Below are 20224 nucleotides of genomic sequence, written 5' to 3' on the forward strand. Positions count from 1 at the left end.
GCTATTATTAGTGTCCGTGGTCAGCGTAGTAATAATAACTGCACTGCGTCGCGAACGATGAATGCGTGGGACAAGACTGAAATATGAATGAAGCGCACGCGAGGAATCCGACTCATGGAACGAGCAGTTTAATTTGGATCACGTAGTAAAAGACAACATCACGTTACTGAGAAATGATGCAAATGTGAAATAAAGAGTTACAAAATAGGCTACATAAGATATAGCCTAATGAAGGACATTATTAAAAGCAAAACATTATAAAGAAATTATTTACTGTTTTATGATAGGTGAATGATATTTTAAAAACATTTTCCTGAATAATTGTAACCTTTTATTTCATAGTTTTGCAACATTTACTTATTTAGCATCCTCAATTCAGCTTGTTGCTCTAAAGGCTTGCTTTGTTATACGTGTGAGTCCAGATAAAACCAGTATTATTGGAGGCTAAATTATTTTTTTGCTGGTAATCTATTTGACAGAACAATAATACAATAATAATATAATAATAATGTAGAACTCAACATAATTAGAAACACACACACACACACACACACACACACACACACACACACACACACACACACACACACACACACACACACACACACACACACACACACACACACACACACACACACACACACACACACACACACACACACACACACACACACACACACACACACACACACACACACACACACACACCTGACTAGACTAAATTTGATATTTTTAAATAACCGCGTATGGTCTGTTCTCGCGAGACTTGCGAAACGGCGCCCCCTGTTTTCTACCCGAGAAGCGACGGGAGGTTTGAGAAACACTGCGCGGCTAACGATAGCAACGTACCCAAATAGGAATATTTCGCCACAATTCCTCAACAACACAACGGCGTTTTTACCGTTACTGGAAGACGGAATACAATTCTGTCAAGACGCAGATGTTGACTCTGCACCATCCAAACGCAGAGAAGCCCGAACAGAGGCAGAGTGTAACCGATAGAGAAAAAGTAACGAGCGGCCTGTTTTTGTTCCCGGCGTGCAGGGAGCTCTCGGGCGGCCACACTTGTCACTCGAGACCGAGGCTTTCAAGGGCTTCGTTTTTCCTGCGCTGGGGAAGTGGTCGAACTCGATTCCGATTTCCCCCCGATACCCGCATGCCCTCCTGGTCGGACAGATCGCACCACATCTACCTAGGCGCCCCACATTTTCGCCCTAAAGCCCATCTGAAGCCGGAGAGGCCTGTTTTGTTTTCGAAGCCGATCAATAACACAGCCCGAGCCAGGCTGCAGGGCGCACGGCCTGCGCTCCTCCTCCGACGCCTCGGTCTGGAACAACGCGTGGTGTGCAATGAGACCGGGGCCCACCCCAAACCCGACGAGCATGCATAGAGCAGAATATGGAAATTTCAGTAAAACTGCACTCTTTGGACACGCACATCGAGCGGATTCTGTGTGAATTTCGTGGCTTGTGCAAGGCAGTAGTGAGGCCACGGCTCTCCGCCGGAGTAAAGGACGTCACGCAGCGATGTATTGTTTCGTTCTAGCTCTATATATACTGTCATAAACTGAAACTGGACCTTGGATGAATACACTGGTATGCAGCGCTGCAAGGGTGCACACCTCATCTTTAATGCACTTGTTTCAAATTGGGAGGAGGAACCCGCACTCGGTGTTGTTGTATCGCATAATCAGATCAGCGTAACGATGGATTGGATGTAACGGAGATACACACATACACAGACACACACACACCCACCCCGGATTGTTGTTGACCGTGCACGGACTATGCATGTGGCATTCATATTCAGACCACTGAACTTGATGGTGCATGGAGATTTCATCCATTCATCTATGCTCTCTCAGACGCTCACGCGCTCCCGTCGATCTCTGGGCCACGCACACACACAAACAGACACACGCACCCCGGGAGCGACAGACCGCCTACTCCCGCCGCGGATAGTTCGCCGATCTATCGGTTCGGTCTGTGCACCGTGGGCTGTTTCGTTTTAACGCGTCGTCTCCCGGACACCGGGCGAGGGAGCTGACATGAACCCGGTGAACGCGACCGCTCTCTACGTGTCCGCGAGCCGGTCGGTGCTGCAGTGTGATCCGCGAGACCCCCGGGCCCTCGCAGAGCTCTGCAAGCTGCTCCCCTTCTTCCGGCAGTCCCTTTCCTGCCTCGTGTGTGGTAAGTGTGTGTTTTTGTCTTTCTTAATTGGGTTCTTTAATTCGCCTTCGCACCGTCCACCGGAATACGCCTTCTGGTTGTGTGCTTGCCGTGATGACACACCCCCCCTGTGGGACTCCCATCAGTGGTCTTCCCCCATCCCAAGGTCCCGCTGCCTGCCTATGTCCTATGTGCTCGTGTTCGATCGATATCGATTGTTTTAATGCCCGAATTCGGTGTTGACAGTCATGTTCTGACGTCATTTGCCCCCCCCCCTCGCTGTTTCTTGTAAAAGGTATTGTGAATTATCTTTAATAATACTGGACTGGTGATTTGATTATGTCCTTATGGGGTGAAAGCGGACTAATATGAGTGATGTTTTCATTGGGAGTGCCTGGACCTACCCTCTACCGCGGAAGGAGGGAATAATAATGTGGTTCACGGCTGCACGACTCTTCTCGTCAGGTGGAGAGCGCTACAGGAATAGCCTTTCCCCCTAAAGTATCCATCCGCATTTTGCTATAAATATTTAATAACTGCGAATAAGACAGAAATTCCACGCATAGTAACACCGCAAACGAATTCATCCGTAGGGGCGGCACAGTGCGTGCGTGCGTGTGTGAGAGTATGCACAGCGGTATGCGTGAGTGTTTTTTTTTGTATTCAATGAATGGACTTTCTCTCCCTGCCTCCCCCCCCCCCTCCTCCTTCGGCAGCTGCATACCCTGACAACCAGCGGTTGCTAAGGAAGCTCCTCTGAAAGAGTAGTTGTCTCACAGGCTATCCGTGGCAGATTTTCTACTCTTCAAAAAAAGAAAAATCCCAACCTATAACCATGCACCTGGAACAGGTGTCTCCTGCACTCTGCGGCCAGCACTTTGAGGACTTAACTACTTTTCCTTTGAGTGTATTAATTTATCCAGGTGGGCTTATAGTGTATTGCCAGCAGGGGTGAAGCAGAAACAGAGTTCCGTGCCCCTGCTGTAAATGCCGGCAGACATCGTTTTGAGTGGTAGCGCTCGTTTGATTTGTATGAAATCTTCCCGCAGTATGTGGGAAGATTTATCCGTTCAATAAACCCTGTTGTTGACGTTCTTCCGAAACGACGTCCTCGTTATTTATTACTGTGATCTATCGATGCTGCTACACCCACTTATCTTCATTCACTTTATCGTGTATCGCTGCTGCTATCTGACCGTCGAGGTAAGCCGAGCCTCACAAAGTAAATCCCAGTCACTGAATCTGTTGTCGTTGTCGTTCCGCGGTCGTCCAGGCAACCTACTGCAGGACCCCATCGCGCCCACGGACTCGTCATGCCAGCACTACGTGTGCCGCGGCTGCAAGGGCCGGCGCATGCAGCTGAAGCCGTCGTGCAGCTGGTGCAAGGACTACTCCCGCTTCCGGGAGAACCGGCAGCTGTCCCTGCTGGTGCACTGCTACAGGAAGCTGTGCCTCTACATCGCCCAGTCGCCGCTGGCGCCGCACATCGCCACGGCCGCCGGAGACTCGCCCGACCTCCGGGCCATTCTCGACGAGGGCCTCACCCTCGCCGAGGGCCAACGCCCCGACGACGAGGAGGCCGTGGCGGCGGCGGCGGCGGCGGATGCCGGGGCGGCCGGCCAATCGCAGGACGCCTCGGCTCCGGAGGCGGGACGAGCCGGAGTTGAGGAGCAGGCGGAGGAGGAGGAGGAGTCGGCAGCGGCGGCGGCGGGGGGGCTATTTGTGGGCGCCCCCGAGGAGGAGGGGGGGGGGGAGGAGTCGAGCTCCGCGGGCGTGAACGTGAACGGGCTGCACCGGTGTAACGGCCTTGGGGGGGGGGAGGAGGAGGTGGCGGTGGAGGAGGGGCTTCAGTGCGTCGCCATGGAGACGGGCGGCGGCGGCGGCGGCGTGCTGAAGCAGGAGGCCTTCGGGGACGAGCTGCCCATGTGCGTGAGTCTCACGGCGAGCGGCGAGGCGGGGCTGTGTGACATCACGGCGTTCGGCGAGAACCTGAAGCGCGGCGGCGGCGGTGGCGGAGGCGGCGGCGGCGGCTCGCTGCTGCTGAGCGTGGAGGAGGTGCTCCGGACACTGGACACAGACCCCGCCCCCATCCCCGCCCCCTGCCACGCCCCCGTACCCCTCCCGGTGCCTTCCTCCACCCCTCCCGACCCCGCGCCCCCCCGGCCCGGCCGCTCCTCCCCGGCCGTACCCCGGCCCAGCTTCAACGGCCCCCACTGCCCCGCGGGGCCCGACTCCTCGCGCCTCACCCCCTCCCTCCCACCGGAGGACGGCCCCCGGCACCAGGGGCCCCCCCTCCCCGCAGCCCCCCGCGCCCCCCCTCGCTGCCACCGCAAGCGCTCCCGCTCGGAGAGCGACAGCGAGAAGCTCCAGCCCCTCCCCATCTCCAGCCTGCTGCGCAGCCCCCTGCTGGCCCCCAGCGCCCCCCCCCACCAACCCGGCCCCGGGGCCGCCCCCCCCACCACCGCCTCCGCCTCCGCCGCACCCCCCACCGCCAAGCGAGAGCCCAAGTTCCCCCACCCCGCCCCCCACCAACCCCTGCCCCACCTGGCCCCAGTGCCCAACGGCGGGCCCCCCAAGGTGGGCAAGACTGTGCTGGTCTCCAGCAAGGGACTGAAAAAGACAGTGGAGCACCACGGGGGCCCCAAAAAGGCCTACAGCAAGGCCAGGCAGGGGGCCCCCAAGCCCCGCCCCCAGCCACGAGACCGCCTGCCGGGCCCCCACCCCCACGCCCACCCCGTCGCCCACCCGCCCAGTCCCTCCAAGCCCCTGTACAAGAAGCCCGTGGAGAAGAAGGGCTGCAAGTGCGGCCGGGCGACGCAGAACCCGTCGGTGCTGACCTGCAGGGGGCAGCGGTGCCCCTGCTACTCCAACCGCAAGGTGAGGAACCGGTGTGGTGTGGTCGTGGAGCTGTGGTTTGTTTCCCCCCGGAGTAGGAGGTGGCGGAGACTCGGTTCTGCTGAGGGGAAGGAAACCTTCCACCTGTGAACCCGAGTCTTAATGTTTTTGTCACGTTTTAAAAGCCTTCATCCTCTTTTCTGTTGTTTTGCATTTTTTGGTAACCATTCCGTCCTTTGTTGTAGTATTTAGATCTAGATGTGTTGTGGTGGATTTGTGGTTTGTTTCCCTGGAGTCTGGACCACCTCATAATACACATTATAAAATATTTCAACAAGCCTCCTACCTGAATAACCTCTTAAAAGGCCTACTAGCACTAACAACAACTGGTCACAGCATCAGCACAGAAGGCTCGTTAAACTAAAGGTAGCTGCACACAACGGATGCCACATATCTTTATGGGAATTTTGTGGCAAAGTGAATGTTAAAATTAAAGATTATTTTATATTTTATTTTGGTTTTCCATGGACTATCTGCAGTACCATCACAGACCACTTTGGGAATGATTGATATATACATTATATATATATATATATATATATATATATAATGTATGTAATATGTAGGCGTTTCTGGAATATATCTGCCGCGGCTGTCAGAACTCCTTTAGTGTATCTATATAATCTATATAGTGTGTATAATGTATATGATATCTATAATGTATATCTAATGTATGTATTGTGTATGTTGTAGGCGTGTCTGGACTGTATCTGCCGTGGCTGTCAGAACTCTTTTAGTGTATCTATATAATGTGTATATGATATCTATAATGTATGTATTATGTATGTTGTAGGCGTGTCTGGACTGTATCTGCCGCGGCTGTCAGAACTCCTACATGGCGAACGGCGAGAAGAAGCTCGAGGCCTTCGCCGTTCCGGAGAAGGCCCTGGAGCAGACGCGCCTCACGCTCGGCATCAACCTCACCAGCATCACCGCCGCCGCCCTGCGTAGCCCCTCCTCCAGCGCCCCCGGCAACACCCTCATCAACGTCACCACGGCGACGGGCACCCCCGTCACCGCCGCCTTCCTGTCGGGGGCGGGCCACGACAACCGGGTCTTCGACGACTCGTTGGAGATGCGCTTTGACTGTTAGGGCACCCCCCCCCCCCCCCCCGTCACCTTGACAGTGCGGAGCGGCGGTGGCGCCCAAATAAGGCAGCTACAGTGAGGACAGAGGAGGAACAGCGCCGCCCGTCGGCCGCTGGTGGTTTTACACGGTGAAACAGCGCCCCCCCAGTGGCTGTGTCACACCAAATTTGTACCGGGGGCCGAATTTGTACCGCCTACGTAATCCATTCCAAACCTGCCTGGCAACAGAGATTGCGTCGAACGTTGCGATCGCGTCGAACGACGAGCGACGACGAGACTAACGAATACACTTTAAACACTCAGTTTACTAGCTAAATTCGATTAAACAATTAAATACAATACAAATATAAACAATGGTACACTTTAAACACTCAGTTTACTAGCTAAATTCGATAAAACAATTAAATACAATACAAATATAATGTAAAAACAAGTGTTATCTCGCGATACGTTATCTGTATTATGTTATTTCGTCTTTGGCAACATGAGCGCGAATGTTTTTTGAAACATGCCTGGCAACGGACAACCTTTACGTAATCAGTTGTCCAACGGACAACTGATAACGTGGGCGGTACAAATTCGGCCTCCGGTACAAATTTGGTGTGACAGCTGCCGTTGGTTTTACATAGTGAAACAGCGTCCCCGGTGCCTGCGGATGGTTTTACACGGTGAAACAGCGCCCTCCGGTGGCTGCGGGTGGTTTTACGCGGTGAGACAGCGCCCCACGGTTGCCGAGGGTGGTTTCACATGGTGGATCAGGAAGCGAGGCGGAGAGAGATCTGTAGCATTACTGTATGTTCAAGAATATCATTTCAGTGAGGAGGAGGTGGGGGGTGGGCCTCTACTGTTGGTAATGTTTAGAGCATGTCTCGTTTGTCAGGAATGTTGGCCAGGTAGAGTCCAACCATGCCCCCCCCAACCCCCCTGTGTGTGTGTGTGTGTGTGTGTGTGTGTGTGTGTGTGTGTGTGTGTGTGTGTGTGTGTGTGTGTGTGTGTGTGTGTGTGTGTGTGTGTGTGTGTGTGTGTGTGTGTGTGTGTGTGTGTGTGTGTGTGTGTATAAATGTGTGTGTATGTGTATGAATGGTGAGATGGAGGCATCATCATAACAGACTTGTGTAATTTATATAAGAGGAAAAAACTTTTTTTTATACGGACAACGGTTTCCATTCAAGAGGACATTTTATGATCTATTTTATAAGTTACATTAAACTGAGGAAAGCCGTTGGATGGGGTGGACTTGTTTCTCGGCAAGATACGTTTCACTGAAGTCAAGAGATTTGAAGTGTGACTTCCGTGTTTATTCAAGCTGGCTGGTCCAGTGTGGGATCGTCAGGAACCATGAGATGGTAATTAAACGTGGCTGGAGATTCCAAGCCACTTACTACATTTGGTCAATAATGATAGTGCAAAAAAATATGAACTTTAAAATTCTGCATTAGTCACAAAAATGTTGACAATTTGACACTGACTATACAGACTATATTTATCTATTTATCAGCCTCGACCAACTTATATTTTGAAGTGCTTTCCCAGTTTGAATGATGTAATTCAGACACATGAAATGAATCAGTCCAGTCCAGCCACTACATGTTTAACTGCATGTATACTGGGAATGGTGGAACGAGCTGGTCTACGTGTGACACTACAAAATCAATTGAAGCCAAGCACTAATATAATTTACCTTATTCCCGCCCACTCTGGCCAGGTACAGCTCAAATAAATACTGTGGACGTAGTATTCTAGTCTTTTGTCTTCCACGTGTCAGACACCCTTTGAGAGTTGTTGAGTGGTCTTGGTGGGGGGTCCACTCCACATTTCGTTGTTGGTTCGGATCCCTGGAAGCTTCGCACCTGCTGCTAATCCACCAGAAGGACTCGAAGGAGGACCATAACTTCCCCTTGGTGTTTTTTTTTTTGTAATAAGTTATGTTAACAATATCCGCAGTATTTATTGTGACGTCACCTCCAGCGTAGGTTGCGCAGCGGGCGGTCGAGCGCCCCCTGCGGGCTGTCAGACGTTCCTGCTCTGCACAGTCTGCGTCTCAATGATGTTGCTGTCTTGTTAGTGTTAGTTACTGATGTCTTCGAATGACTTGTTTCCCCACGGGGCATTAAAAACATGTAATATAACTGTAACATATTTCCACAAAAAAGAAAATCGAAAAATTGTCGACTTTTTTTGTACACTGACTTGTATGTTGGTTTGGATGACTGTGTGTTTGGAGCCTGCGTTGTGACACGAAGAATGACGTCTGTCGGAGGAAGCGACCACATGTGTGAGTATAACCATTCGGTGGGTCTCCAGATCCCCTTAGGAGAGCATTTCATCATTTATTTGAAGATCCCGTCTCTAAGCCCGGTACAGGTCCCTCTCAGTAGGAGATGAAAAAGAGGGTTAAACATGCAATGCATAACAAAGATAATCACTATGGGATTGTTTTAGGAATATTGGAATAATCCTAACAATGACGCATCATTCTATATAAAATATATTTTGACTAACCTAGAACAGGGTTAACAAGGAACAGGCTATGTGTAATCGTGGACAACCTGTTACCAAATAAGACCACCTGTTGGTAATCCCGGACGGGGATTGATGCTGGTATGCACTGTGATATCTCCAGTTGTAATATCTCATGTCTCTAATGTATTAAGCAGCTCTGCAGAAAACCAGACCAGCAACCATCGCACGATATCTTTATTTCAAATATATACACGCAGTTGCTATTTACATTCACATTTAGTTTCAACCAGATCGGCACATTTAAGACTTTTTTTCTTTTTGGTAGAATCTGCTGAAATGAAAAAAAAAAAACACAAAACAGACTTTTTTTGGCACTGACAAACTGCTCACACACTTCAAATATCATTATTTTTGGTACGTTTTGATCTGTTAAAAAACAGGTCATTTACGCCTCAATCTCTCTCAAAAATTATATATACATTCATAAACAAAGTATAAAAATACAGGAGGTGGTCCTATATTTAGAGAACAGCTGAAAAGCCCATCATATTTAATCTGTATTGATCCATAGAGCTACATTAAGATCTAACGTGCTTATGAAGAAGTACGCTTAGGCTGGTTTGAAGGAAAAAAAACGATTTGCGTCGACGAATAAATGTGCCCGATGTACGTACAACTTCCGGTTCGTGACCCAGTAAGGAGAAAGAACCGGAAGTCGCGTGTTACAAGCGGCAAAGAATGAGAAATACAAAACGATAAAAGGAGCATCATTGGAGATAATCCATAACGACATAACAAAGGTATCAGCTTTCTTTTCATTTCCCGAACATCAGAAATGAATCAAGCATGTGCATTTCTGTTTATTTGTTTACCCCTCGCCTTTCTGCATTACGTGGGATATGGTATGCAGAAAGGCATGCACACATAAACTCAGTCCCTCCCCAGATATAAAGCACACTTTAACAAACTGCTACATTAGCTGGCCTTGTTTACTTTAAAACACATTTGATTTGAGATGATCTTGGCATAGTCCCTCTCACGCCCACACATCTACCCCAGTAGCAAAGGTAGCCAAACGTTTTTATCTGCCTTTTTAAAAGGGCCAACAAAACAAAGAGGGAATTCACTTCGACTTCCCTTCCAGAAATGTCTACGTTTCCCGCCCTTTTTAATCCATTAGGACACGCCCATGCATGCGCGCCAGACGCACGCACACGCTAGCTGACAAGGAAAGCCCCGAAGAAGCTGCTTTTCTCGTCCATGTCTACGGCAGAGGCGTTGCTAACGGTGACGAAGAGCCGGTCCCCCGTGCTGAGCGGGAACAGCCCCCCCTGGTGGGCGGAGTGCAGAGAGAACTGGGAACCGCGAGACCAGCAGGACGTCCGGCTCGTCTTCATCAGCAGGATGGGATCCGGGTAAGAGTTCATCTGGAGGGGAAGGGGAAGATAAGATAATACTCAACGCAAGGGTGACGGAATTTTTTCTTTGGCATTGCTCCAGTCCCAAATAACCATTCACACAGAAATAAAAGACAAGACAAGACATGGGTGTTGAGGTATCAGCTGACTGTGGTCTCTGTTCAGTAGGGCTATTGCAGAGGGGATGAAGGATTCCTTGTAGCTGTTTTCACAGGCCAGGTGTACATTGATTGAAACGCCTGCCTTATGGTAGCAGCCGGAATGAGTGATGGAGGGGGTGAAGGGTGTCCTCTGCGATCAGGTTGGCTTTCCTTATCACGGCTGTACAGTTCAGATAGAGAGGGTCGGGGGGGAGCCAGTTATTTTGGCAGCCTGATTCACTGTGCGTGTGAGTTTTGTTTTGGAGGAGGCTGATTTACAAGGTGCCTTCACTATTGCACCCAATGACAACACTGGCAGGTATATACGGCTAGACTCGCTGGAACTTATACCTTGGATATATCTGTTAAATATCTTTAACTTAAAAATACAACTTTTGAACTACATAAGCTTATACTGAGATGTGTGATTCTTTAAAAACACAACGACAATTGTGCTGTGACATTGAAAGCAGTGCTTTCAATTTCACTTGAAGCCTTGCTTGACAGGACGTTACTTGCAGGCAACTTGTCGAACATGGGGAAATTCCACCTCCTCGGGACCAGCCTGTCGACGTTGGCGAGCAAACCTATTTTAGTTTCAACAACAATGAAACCTAGGGAGACTTAAAATAACAATGAAAGCATGTGCTTATTATAAAGAAATGCAACAACTCCACGAACGCATACCTGAGTCCGCCAAAACCAACGCAGCTAATGGGACGATGAACGATCAGCCCTCAACACGACGTGACCCACAGTTCGCAGAAATGTTCGGATACTAATTGCTACTTTGTGTATTTTCCAAACAACGATTAAGAACCAGCTAATATAACGTGACAGATTATAAATATCCGTCGTCTGCATGTATTGGCATGTTTAGGTTGAACCCGACAGGTTCCTGGTAATGGAGGGCCCTTCCAAGGGCCGCACTCCACCACTTTGACACCCATCCATTCATCCTAGTTGTCTTGACAAGTCCAGCAGAGTTTACACAGACCTCCGACTGTTTTACTGCGCTACTGACGACCGTCCAGCTTTCCAAAGGCTTGTCATGTTCTATTCAGGCCTGAATGAGACTGCTCGTTGCTCTTTGGACTGTGGAACTTTCTCCACAGTCAGGATATTTTCCGCTGACGGCCTGCTACTTGTTCTTGGAGGTCTTCCTCGTACCGTATGTAAACCACCCATCACTTCCTGTGTGACAGTACGTTGGCGGCGTCTCTTTCGTTCCCCTTCACCAATGCTCTCTGGAGGCCTCCCATCCAGGCATAGAATCTGTAAATCGCAGAGGCCCCAACCTCTCAGGCTGAGGGTTTATCGTTGGGTTCAGCAAGGTCCGTCCACATGGTAACGTCACCACAGTGAAATATAACCACTTAAGTATGACGAAATGTTAGAAGAAAAAAAACTGCTCATGGGGAGTGTCTGGTGGTGGACAGGGAGGGGGCGAGAGGTTATAAGAAACATTCCAAGCCGAGCTCAGCGATGAAAGAGAGACTAAGGCGAAGGCAAAGTGACATCAGCCGATGATGATGATCATCATCATGTGGAAGGAGGCCTTTTTTTATGCAATGGCGGCCCGCCCAAAAGCGGTCCACACCTCACCTTCTGGTAAATGTACTGCAGCAGGGGCTTTCCGACGTCCCGGTCGCCCTGGTTCTCCGGCTGCTCTTTGTCTTCCTCCTCCGCCACGGGGTGAGTGTGTCTGAAGTAGGTCTGGGCGTAGACGTAGTAGAGGCCAGGCCGGGGGACCACCAGCTCCCCGTCCAACAGCTGGACGTCCTGGAGGAAGGCCAGGCCCTTCCGCCCCTCCCACCAGGAGATCTTTTGGCCCTGCACCCGACGGCTGGGAGAGCCTGAGGTGGAGGAAGGACAGCAGAGCAGCCACCCAATGAGTGATCCTCGCTGGAAGTCACAACAAATCAAAGCTTCTCGGTTTTGGCACCGCAGTGGTGGAACGAGCTCCCTGCCTATGTCAGTCGCTCACCAGATTCTGCCAAAAGACTCAAGCCTCACTTGTTCAGAATTCACCAAGACTCTGCATAGCCTCCCCCCCTTACATCCTCCCGACAACCCTCTTGCACACTTATTGTATGTTGTACGTCCTTGCACTTAGAAACAGTACTTAGCATTGTGTAGCATATTATCCAAGCTGTCTTTGTTGAAAACAGGGAATGGGTTAACCTAGTGATTGTTAGTGCTTGGCACTCGGTTCCATGATCATCCTTACTGTACCGACAGCGATATATTGTTGTTTCTATTTCTTGTGACAAATGTACTTATTGTAAGTCGCTTTCGATTCAAAGCGTCTGCTAAATGCCGTAAATGTAAACACAGTACACACACCCCCTGGGGGTCAAGCAGAGTGACTATAAACCAATTATAGCTCAGGTTTACTCGTTAGGAACGTTCCGACCAAGGAACAAAGAGATGGACGTAAACATCGAAGAAAGCGGTTGGCAGACCATCTGCATTCCCTCCCATTTGGTACGGGGTCGGCGCGTCCTCTGCCTGTCTCCTAAACGTCAATTTTAGGGGAATTGTGATAAAGTTGAGAGACAGTTTTATACTAAATCCTAATTTTATTTCCAATGATCGCTCCGGCTCGGATAGTGCGCCCAGTAGCCCTTATCAATACCTGGTGTTATACTGATGCCCGACTACATCACGTACATAGTATGCACATACAGTTATAATTGCTTGATTGACAGACGTATCAAATACTTTCCCTTCAACAAGTAGGCCAAACTATTATTGTTTATCTTTGATGGTTTAAAAATCAACCGTTTTCTTTATTTTTTTACGTTCATATTTCCGATAAACGGAATCATGTGTTGTTGATGCTAATGATCTGATAATAGTATCATTAGATAAACGATTTTCCAAAGCGCACTGGAAATAGACACGGACAGCTGGAGCGGCGAAAGCGTCCAAAACACAGGAAAGGAAACAACAATAAAAACGACATATCCCGCCAACCCATCTATGTGGAAACCAGGAGGGGAGGAACGCCGTTAGCTAAAGAAGGAGTACAGGTGTTCAGCAGACACTTCAGGGCCAGGAGAACATCCCTTGTGTGTGTTGAGTTCAAAACCATCCGCCTTCCTTCTGTTTCTGATAATTGAAAACACACCTAGCCTATGGTGAAACTAATCGAACATGATACCACACTGTGATACATGCCTTAGAAGCTCTCATATTATACAAATGCTAATATTTGCAAACCATGTTCCATTGACATTCAGGGCATTTAGCAGACGCTTTTATCCAAAGCGACTTACTATAAGTACATTTGTCAGAAGAAAGAGAAACAATAATATATTGCTGTCGGTACAGTAAGGATCTTCATAGAACCAAGTGCAAAGCAGGTTAAATGTCCCATGACATGCCACCGGGTGCGAGTGTGATTAGCCGTTTCGAAAATCTGTCTCTTATGACATCACAAGTGGGCATGTCCAAGTAAATGTGTGCTGGATAGATCAGACTACCAGCCTAACCAGTGGACTGTAGTAAACGTTGCTCATCTCTCCGTCACATGTCTAGGTGGATACGCCCACTCTAGATGTCATAAGAGACAGATTTTTTGGCTTGTTACGGCTAATCACACTCACACCTGGTGGCATGTCATGGGAACTCTAACCCATTCCCCGTACACAACAAAGCTAGCTAGGATAAGATGCTACACAATGCTAAGTGCTATTCTTAAGTGCAAGGACGTACAACATACAATAAGTGCCTACATTAAGTTCCAGGATGAACAACATACAATAAGTGCGTAAGAGGGTTGTGTGTGTGGGGGGTAACGGGGAGGCAATGCAGAGTTTAGGGGAACTCTGAACAGGTTGACATGCTAACCTATTGTCACAAACTTGTATTGTAAAAACATTAAAACTATATGTATATGCTAGCATGCTAACCTCTGCCGCCGCCGCCCATCGGGGGTACGAAGCTGCCGGTGACGTGGGCGGCCACTTTGGGACGGTGGGGGGGCGGTTCATCCGCCACTAGCGAGGGAAGCACGCGGGAAACCTCATCTGGTCGGCGGGAAGCAGAAGGTACAACATGTTAGCTAAAGGAGAGTTCAGTTATTTCATTCGGCCTGAATAAAATGATTGGCCGGTTTACCTGTCCGTCTCCCTACCTACCTACCTGTGCACGGATTGCACAAGACCGCGGTCGACATGCCAGGCAGACCTATTGCTAAAGCTAGCGAGCATGTCACTTGTTTTGGGGGAGTGGCTTTGGAGGTTTTAGTATGAAACTTTCAAAGTTGTGGCTAACCCTGGCTGGTTTCACCAAATTGCCTACCATACCTTTTAAGTTGGAAGTTGTGAATCTATAATTCATTCTATAGCTAATAAGGGTTATCAAAAGAAAGAGAGATCAGAGTTTTGGGGGTTAATCTTTGAAAGAAGAAACATTTCTCTTTTATGAGGAGCATACTGCCCGTGGATTTTAACAAAGTTTAAAGTACGATAGGCTAATGTTTTTTGATTGAAAAAGAACCACAACCGGTTTGTAAACAAAATAGAAAGGTTGAATCCAGTTGGGGTTGAGAATCAAATCCTTTTGAAGTAAAGGCGTCTAGTCTGAATCTGAAGTTATCTCCTACAATAATAATCACAAAGGTATTCGAACACAAGCCATCCTGCCCTGACATCCCTCTGAGCCACAGAATAGCAGTTTACAATAAGCCTATTAAACCTCTGCATTCTTCCTGCTGAAAAGTGATGTTTTTCCGCAGATTTGTTGTGCCAAGTGCATGTGTGTGTATAAAAATATATATTTCAACATGTGTGTGAATATGAAAAAAAATAAAAAAAATCGCAGACATCCTCGAGGTAACACAATCCCCCGTTTTTCTTTCTTTCAATCTTTTTTTTTTTTTAACTCTACGACAACTACCTAGAGACTCACTCAAACCCAGGCCTCTCAGATTCAACACAATGACATACCGGAAGCTAAGCTGTGACCTTAGCTGTGACTGAGCGATTGCTTGTTATTGTCCCGTGAGCGTTAACCGGCAGGTCTAACTGGTGCGGTCGGTTGGGTGCTCACCTCTCACGGCGGACGAGATCTGGCCCTGGTAGCGCTGAGACATGGACTGTGGAGGACAGACGGTGGTTAGCATACTGGGACCAGTGTGCGATTAATGCTGGGTAACCCTGGGGTCAACCCGGAGACAAACACCTGTCATTCTTTCTTAAGTACGTTGTAGCTTCTAGTAAACGATTAACAATAATCAATAGACAGATGTTGTGGCCATGCTTGTGATATCTTTGTTTTTTAATCATTTTATAGATGTGATATAAATTTAAAACAAAGGTTTCTGTTAGTTTTCATTGAACATGACTAAGTGCAGAAATCCCTAATGTTGAAATGCCTACGGACACACATGATGTATAACATTCTGGACAATGTATATAGGGCGCATTGCAAACGTGCTATGTGCATGTGGGTATGTTTGTATGCGCTTGCGTGCGTGCGTGCATGCCTGAGTGTGTGTGTGTATGTATGTCCGTACGTTCGCGCGCGTGTTTGTATGTATGCGCGTGCTTGTGTGTACGTGTGTGCATGTGTATGTACGTGTATGTACGTATGTATGTGCGTACGTATGTGTGTGCGTTGGTATGTCTGTATGTGCGTGTGTGTGCGTGTGTAACAGGGCCAGGTGAGTGCATTCCAGTGCTGATTGGACCACATCACGTTTCCAGCCATGAAGGGGCCCATTGTTTGTTGCCCCCCCCCCCCCCCTCAACAAGACAGTGGTGAGATATCAGTTCACCCTTGCTTCCTGTTTACCTCTGCCAGGGAAACAACTCACGGGAAACAGGCCGACGTATCATATAAAACAACTAAGAATGACTAATTAAAAAACCCAGGGGGTAACGTGTGTGCTATACAGTTAGGTATTTGTGTGGCTGTACATCTGTGTGTAGCTTTATATCTATGTATGTATGTATGTATGTATGTTTGTGTGTCTGTGGCGTGTGTCTGTCTGTATGTGTCTTTGTATCTGTCAATATGTGCGTCTCTCCGTGTGTGTGGCATTATGTCGTGTGTGTTTGTGCGTTTACGCACCAGTGTGTGTTTGCGCGCAATTATATGCGTGCACACAGGACACCAGATGCCCGCCATACCTTTTCAATGAGCGCGTGCAGTTGTTGAGTGACCTGCCAGCACGGATCGCCCCGCGTCTCGCTCGCCGACGGGTCGCCGCGCGTAAAGCAAGACACGCTGCTCCGCGCGAACGTCTCCCTCATCTAAACACACACACACACACACACACACACACACACACACACACACACACACACACACACACACACACACACACACACACACACACACACACACACACACACACACACACACACACACACACACACACACACACACACACAGAGTTTCAAACAGGGGCTTACATGTCGAGGCTCTTAAAGAAAAAAAACGAACTCCAAGAGCCAAGTAAAACATTAACAAAGGCCGAGACAAGATAACGACAATGCCTGTTGGTTTGTTTACCTGCACGTCTGCAGATGACGAATGAATCCATCATCATATTTTAAAACAGCCTAGGCCTATACACAAATATTAACAACGTGGCTCTATTTTCCGATCGGCTATTGTTAGGTTGTTAGATAACACGCGTAATTAAGTTCCTCCAGTTGACAGAATGATGGGTCTAGATTGTCTGGACTGCACCTTGACAAAGCAAAGCGAGGAAATCTGTTTCCGATCACGATAATAACATTAATAACCCAGACTGTCATCCATCCCTACCCTGATATGATGTGTGACCCAGCAGGCCTGTTTACTGGCAGGGCTGAATACTTCCTCGTGCTCAGTCGCTTTATGGCTCTTCCCCATTTCTCAAGAAAACAACCACTCTATTCTCTCTACTTCATGAACACTGCAGACTGCACTGAAAACGACAAGTCGTTTATTAATTATTAAAGGCGTAAATCTGTAAAGTGTACAGAAGGACGCGCGTCGCTCGTGCGTTGGGTCCACGTTTACCCGTTCCAACCACGAACGGTAACCGGGAACGCGGAGGGTAACTGGGAACGGGAACGGTCCGCGGAGCAGGGTAACCGCGTTCCTCTCTGAACCTTTTTTTAAATAAGTTAAAAACTTCCAGTGTCTTTTCCTTACCGAGCTGAGCGCACTGGAGAAGTACAACACGGTGACCGTCACGGACACCGTCTGCAGCAGAACCGCCGCGAGCAGCAGCACCCCGAGGTGCGGGAGTCTGCCCGAACCCGAGCCCGAGCCCGAGCCCGTCATCACGGACCACAGACGGACAGACCACCACCGCGCGCGCCGCCCAGCACCACCTTAGCGTCCAGTTCCGTCGCGCGCTGCTCCGGTGCCAAGATCTCCTCGAACAAGAACACGAGAGCAGAACCGAGTCCGCCTAGCTCCACTCCCCCTTTCCCCCCCCCCCCCCCCACCCCATCACACCTCCCCACACCATTCCCTCCCTCCCTGAGATGTGGCCAATTCCTCGAGAGGGGGGAGGAGGGGGGTGGGGTCACCAAAGCAGAACGATATTTCTTTTTAACGTTATCCTTTGTTAAAGGTGTGTGTGTGTGTGTGTGTGTGTGTGTGTGTGTGTGTGTGTGTGTGTGTGTGTGTGTGTGTGTGTGTGTGTGTGTGTGTGTGTGTGTGTGTGTGTGTGTGTGTGTGTGTGTGTGTGTGTGTGTGTGTGTGTGTACTTCCATGAGGTGTGCGTGTGTGTGTGTGTGTGTGTGTGTCGTTTCCGCAGAGTTGAAACAACAATGATAAAGTCGGGCAGGGCGGTGTGGCAGCAGGCTCGTGCCCGTATCGTTGTTGTTGATCTGAAAGTCCCGCGCGGGATAAACTACCGCAAAGACTTAAGCAGCCTATGAGTTTTAAAGGCTTGCGTTTTACCGCCGCGCCATTGTTACATTTTCTTCGGGGGGGGGAGGTAAGTGAAAGCCTATAAATGGACCCCGGCTCAGGCGGGCCCTTGTTGGCTCTCGGTATCTGAAACATCTGGCCTCAATCTGGCTCTGTGCGCGTGTCCCCCTGGGGAGCCGCGCTTATTAGGTTTCACTCACTTTTATATATATATATATATATATATATATATATATATATATATATATATATCTATCTCCTTCGCGAGTGTGTGTTCCTGCGTGGGTTTGGGCGACGGAGAGATTATTTGAAGGGGGGGGGGGGCGACCTGGGGGGGGGGGGGGGATTTAATTGGATTGATTAATGATTGGCTTGGCCCATCGATTCGAGGGGGGGCGCGAGCGCAGGTTAGGTATATGTGTCGGGGGGGGCTCGCGAGAAAAGCAGAGAAGGAAGAAAACCGCATGTGGAGGCCAAGGCTATTCCGTGCACGCGCATCATCATCATAGTAGTCATCGCCGTCCTTATCAGAACCACATGCGCACAAACACACACACACACGCATTCACACACACACACACACACACACACACGAACACACACACACACACACGAACACACCCACACAGACAGACAGACAGACAGGCAGACATCGCTCATGGAAGTGTACACACACACAGACACGCACCCACGAGTGTCATTTCTCAGGCCCCCAGTCTCACATTCTGTCTCAAACCCACGCTCAGGAGACACAATAAGAGCCGGTCAGCAACGCACGTCTGCCTGCTCAGACCCACACCACCCACGCCCCCCCCCCCCCCCCCCTCCCCACGCACACAAAGGCAACACAACCAATATCTTGTTCATACACACATCAAGGAAGTGAGGGGCGGGAAAATGGATTGAGCCAATGTCCAATCCGGAAATGGAGGAAGCCACCAATGGGCCGACAGGAAACTTTGGGGGGATTTTCCAGGGCTGTGGTTGTGGCGTTATTTGGTGAACCGCGTGAAGTTGCAGTAGATATACACACTGTGTGTTTCCTTCTGATCTGCTGCTACTTATCTCACAATTAGAATATGGCAGGCTGGCCTCTGTATATAGAAGGGATTGGATTGCAGCTATGGTCTGTGTGTTTGTGTACAGTGTGTGTGTCTGTGGGTGTGTGGGTTTACTAGCGAGAGAAGAGTGATGGAGGAAATTGAGAGAAAACTGAAGAAACCAGGTCTACGTGTGTATGTCTTCGTGCAGTGTGTGTGTATGTGCGTGCAGTGTGTGTGCATGTGTATGCCTACACGTGCAGTGTGTTTGTGTGTGTGCATGTGTATGTCTGCACGTGCAGTGTGTGTGTGTGTGTATGCCTGCGCGTGCAGTGTGTGTGTGCATGTGTCTGTGCTCGCAGTCTGTGTGTGTGCAGTGTGTATGCATGTGCGCGTAGTGTGTCTGCATGTCCTGCAGTGTGTGTGTGTGTGTCTGTGCATGCAGTGTGTGTGTTTGTGCGTCCAGTGTGTGTCTGCGTGCGGGGGGGGGGGTGTGAGAGCATGCGTCTGGGAGGTGGTTCTCAGTGTGAATGCATCGTTTCACAGCAGGAATCAGCGGAGACAGAACGTACAGCCCCGGGAGGCCCCTGGGGACCCCCTGGGGGTACGGTTACCAGGCCGCACGTAGGGGCGCCAGGGCCGCTCACGCTGCTGTGTGTGTGTGTGTGTGTGTGTGTGTGTGTGTGTGTGTGTGTGTGTGTGTGTGTGTGTGTGTGTGTGTGTGTGTGTGTGTGTGTGTGTGTGTGCTGTGGTCTCTATGTCTGCTTATAAGTAAATTATGTGTGGGTATAATGTGTGTGAGTTAGTGTGTCGCTGTCAGTTTATGTTATATAAATGTGTTTGGGTGTGTGTGTGTGTCTGTGTGTGTGTGTGGTTGTGTTTGTGTCAGCATGTATGTTTGTGTGTGTGTATGTTTGTATCAGTGTATGTGTGTGTGTGTGTTTGTTTGTGTGTTTTAGGACTGTGTGTCCGCCTGTGTGTGTGTTTGTATCAGTGTGTGTGTCTGTGTGTGTCTGTTGTAGGGAGTGTGTGTCTGCCTGTATAAGGCCCATGGTGCCATTCACTCCCACACAGTCAAAAACAACTCTCCTCCAGCTACCAATCTTTCCTTGTCCTCCCTTCTCCCT

The 20224-nt window shown here is 49.3% G+C and overlaps 2 protein-coding genes across 2 annotated transcripts; one reads left to right on the top strand and one right to left on the bottom strand.

The window, feature by feature from the left end:
* Positions 1-757: 757 nt before the first annotated feature.
* Positions 758-13436, top strand: LOC130377202 (E3 ubiquitin-protein ligase MSL2-like). The gene is made up of 4 exons (XM_056584227.1): positions 758-2189; positions 3442-3815; positions 3909-5045; positions 5857-13436. The coding sequence occupies exons 1-4, from the start codon at positions 2048-2050 to the stop codon at positions 6154-6156; spliced, it is 1953 nt and encodes a 650-aa protein (XP_056440202.1). The 5' UTR covers positions 758-2047; the 3' UTR covers positions 6157-13436.
* tnfsf10 (TNF superfamily member 10) lies at positions 8945-17596 on the bottom strand. Its single transcript, XM_056584228.1, has 6 exons — positions 17329-17596; positions 16314-16436; positions 15232-15277; positions 14091-14207; positions 11779-12029; positions 8945-10042 (listed from the first exon to the last, which is right to left on the bottom strand). The coding sequence occupies exons 1-6, from the start codon at positions 17458-17460 to the stop codon at positions 9833-9835; spliced, it is 879 nt and encodes a 292-aa protein (XP_056440203.1). The 5' UTR covers positions 17461-17596; the 3' UTR covers positions 8945-9832.
* Between the last annotated feature and the right edge of the window lie 2628 nt (positions 17597-20224).

Source organism: Gadus chalcogrammus, chromosome 23 (genome assembly GCF_026213295.1).
Source record: "Gadus chalcogrammus isolate NIFS_2021 chromosome 23, NIFS_Gcha_1.0, whole genome shotgun sequence".
NCBI classification, from domain to species: Eukaryota; Metazoa; Chordata; class Actinopteri; order Gadiformes; family Gadidae; genus Gadus; species Gadus chalcogrammus.

Coding starts and splice junctions, on each gene's coding strand:
- LOC130377202 (XM_056584227.1), top strand. CDS start 2,048: ATGAACCCGGTGAACGCGACCGCTCTCTACGTGTCCGCGAGCCGGTCG. Junction 2,190..3,441: donor CCTTTCCTGCCTCGTGTGTG/GTAAGTGTGTGT, acceptor GCGGTCGTCCAG/GCAACCTACTGCAGGACCCC. Junction 3,816..3,908: donor AGGACGCCTCGGCTCCGGAG/GCGGGACGAGCC, acceptor GCCCCCGAGGAG/GAGGGGGGGGGGGAGGAGTC.
- tnfsf10 (XM_056584228.1), bottom strand. CDS start 17,460: ATGACGGGCTCGGGCTCGGGCTCGGGTTCGGGCAGACTCCCGCACCTC. Junction 16,437..17,328: donor TCTCCAGTGCGCTCAGCTCG/GTAAGGAAAAGA, acceptor GTGTGTGTTTAG/ATGAGGGAGACGTTCGCGCG. Junction 15,278..16,313: donor TGCACGCGCTCATTGAAAAG/GTATGGCGGGCA, acceptor TGTCCTCCACAG/TCCATGTCTCAGCGCTACCA.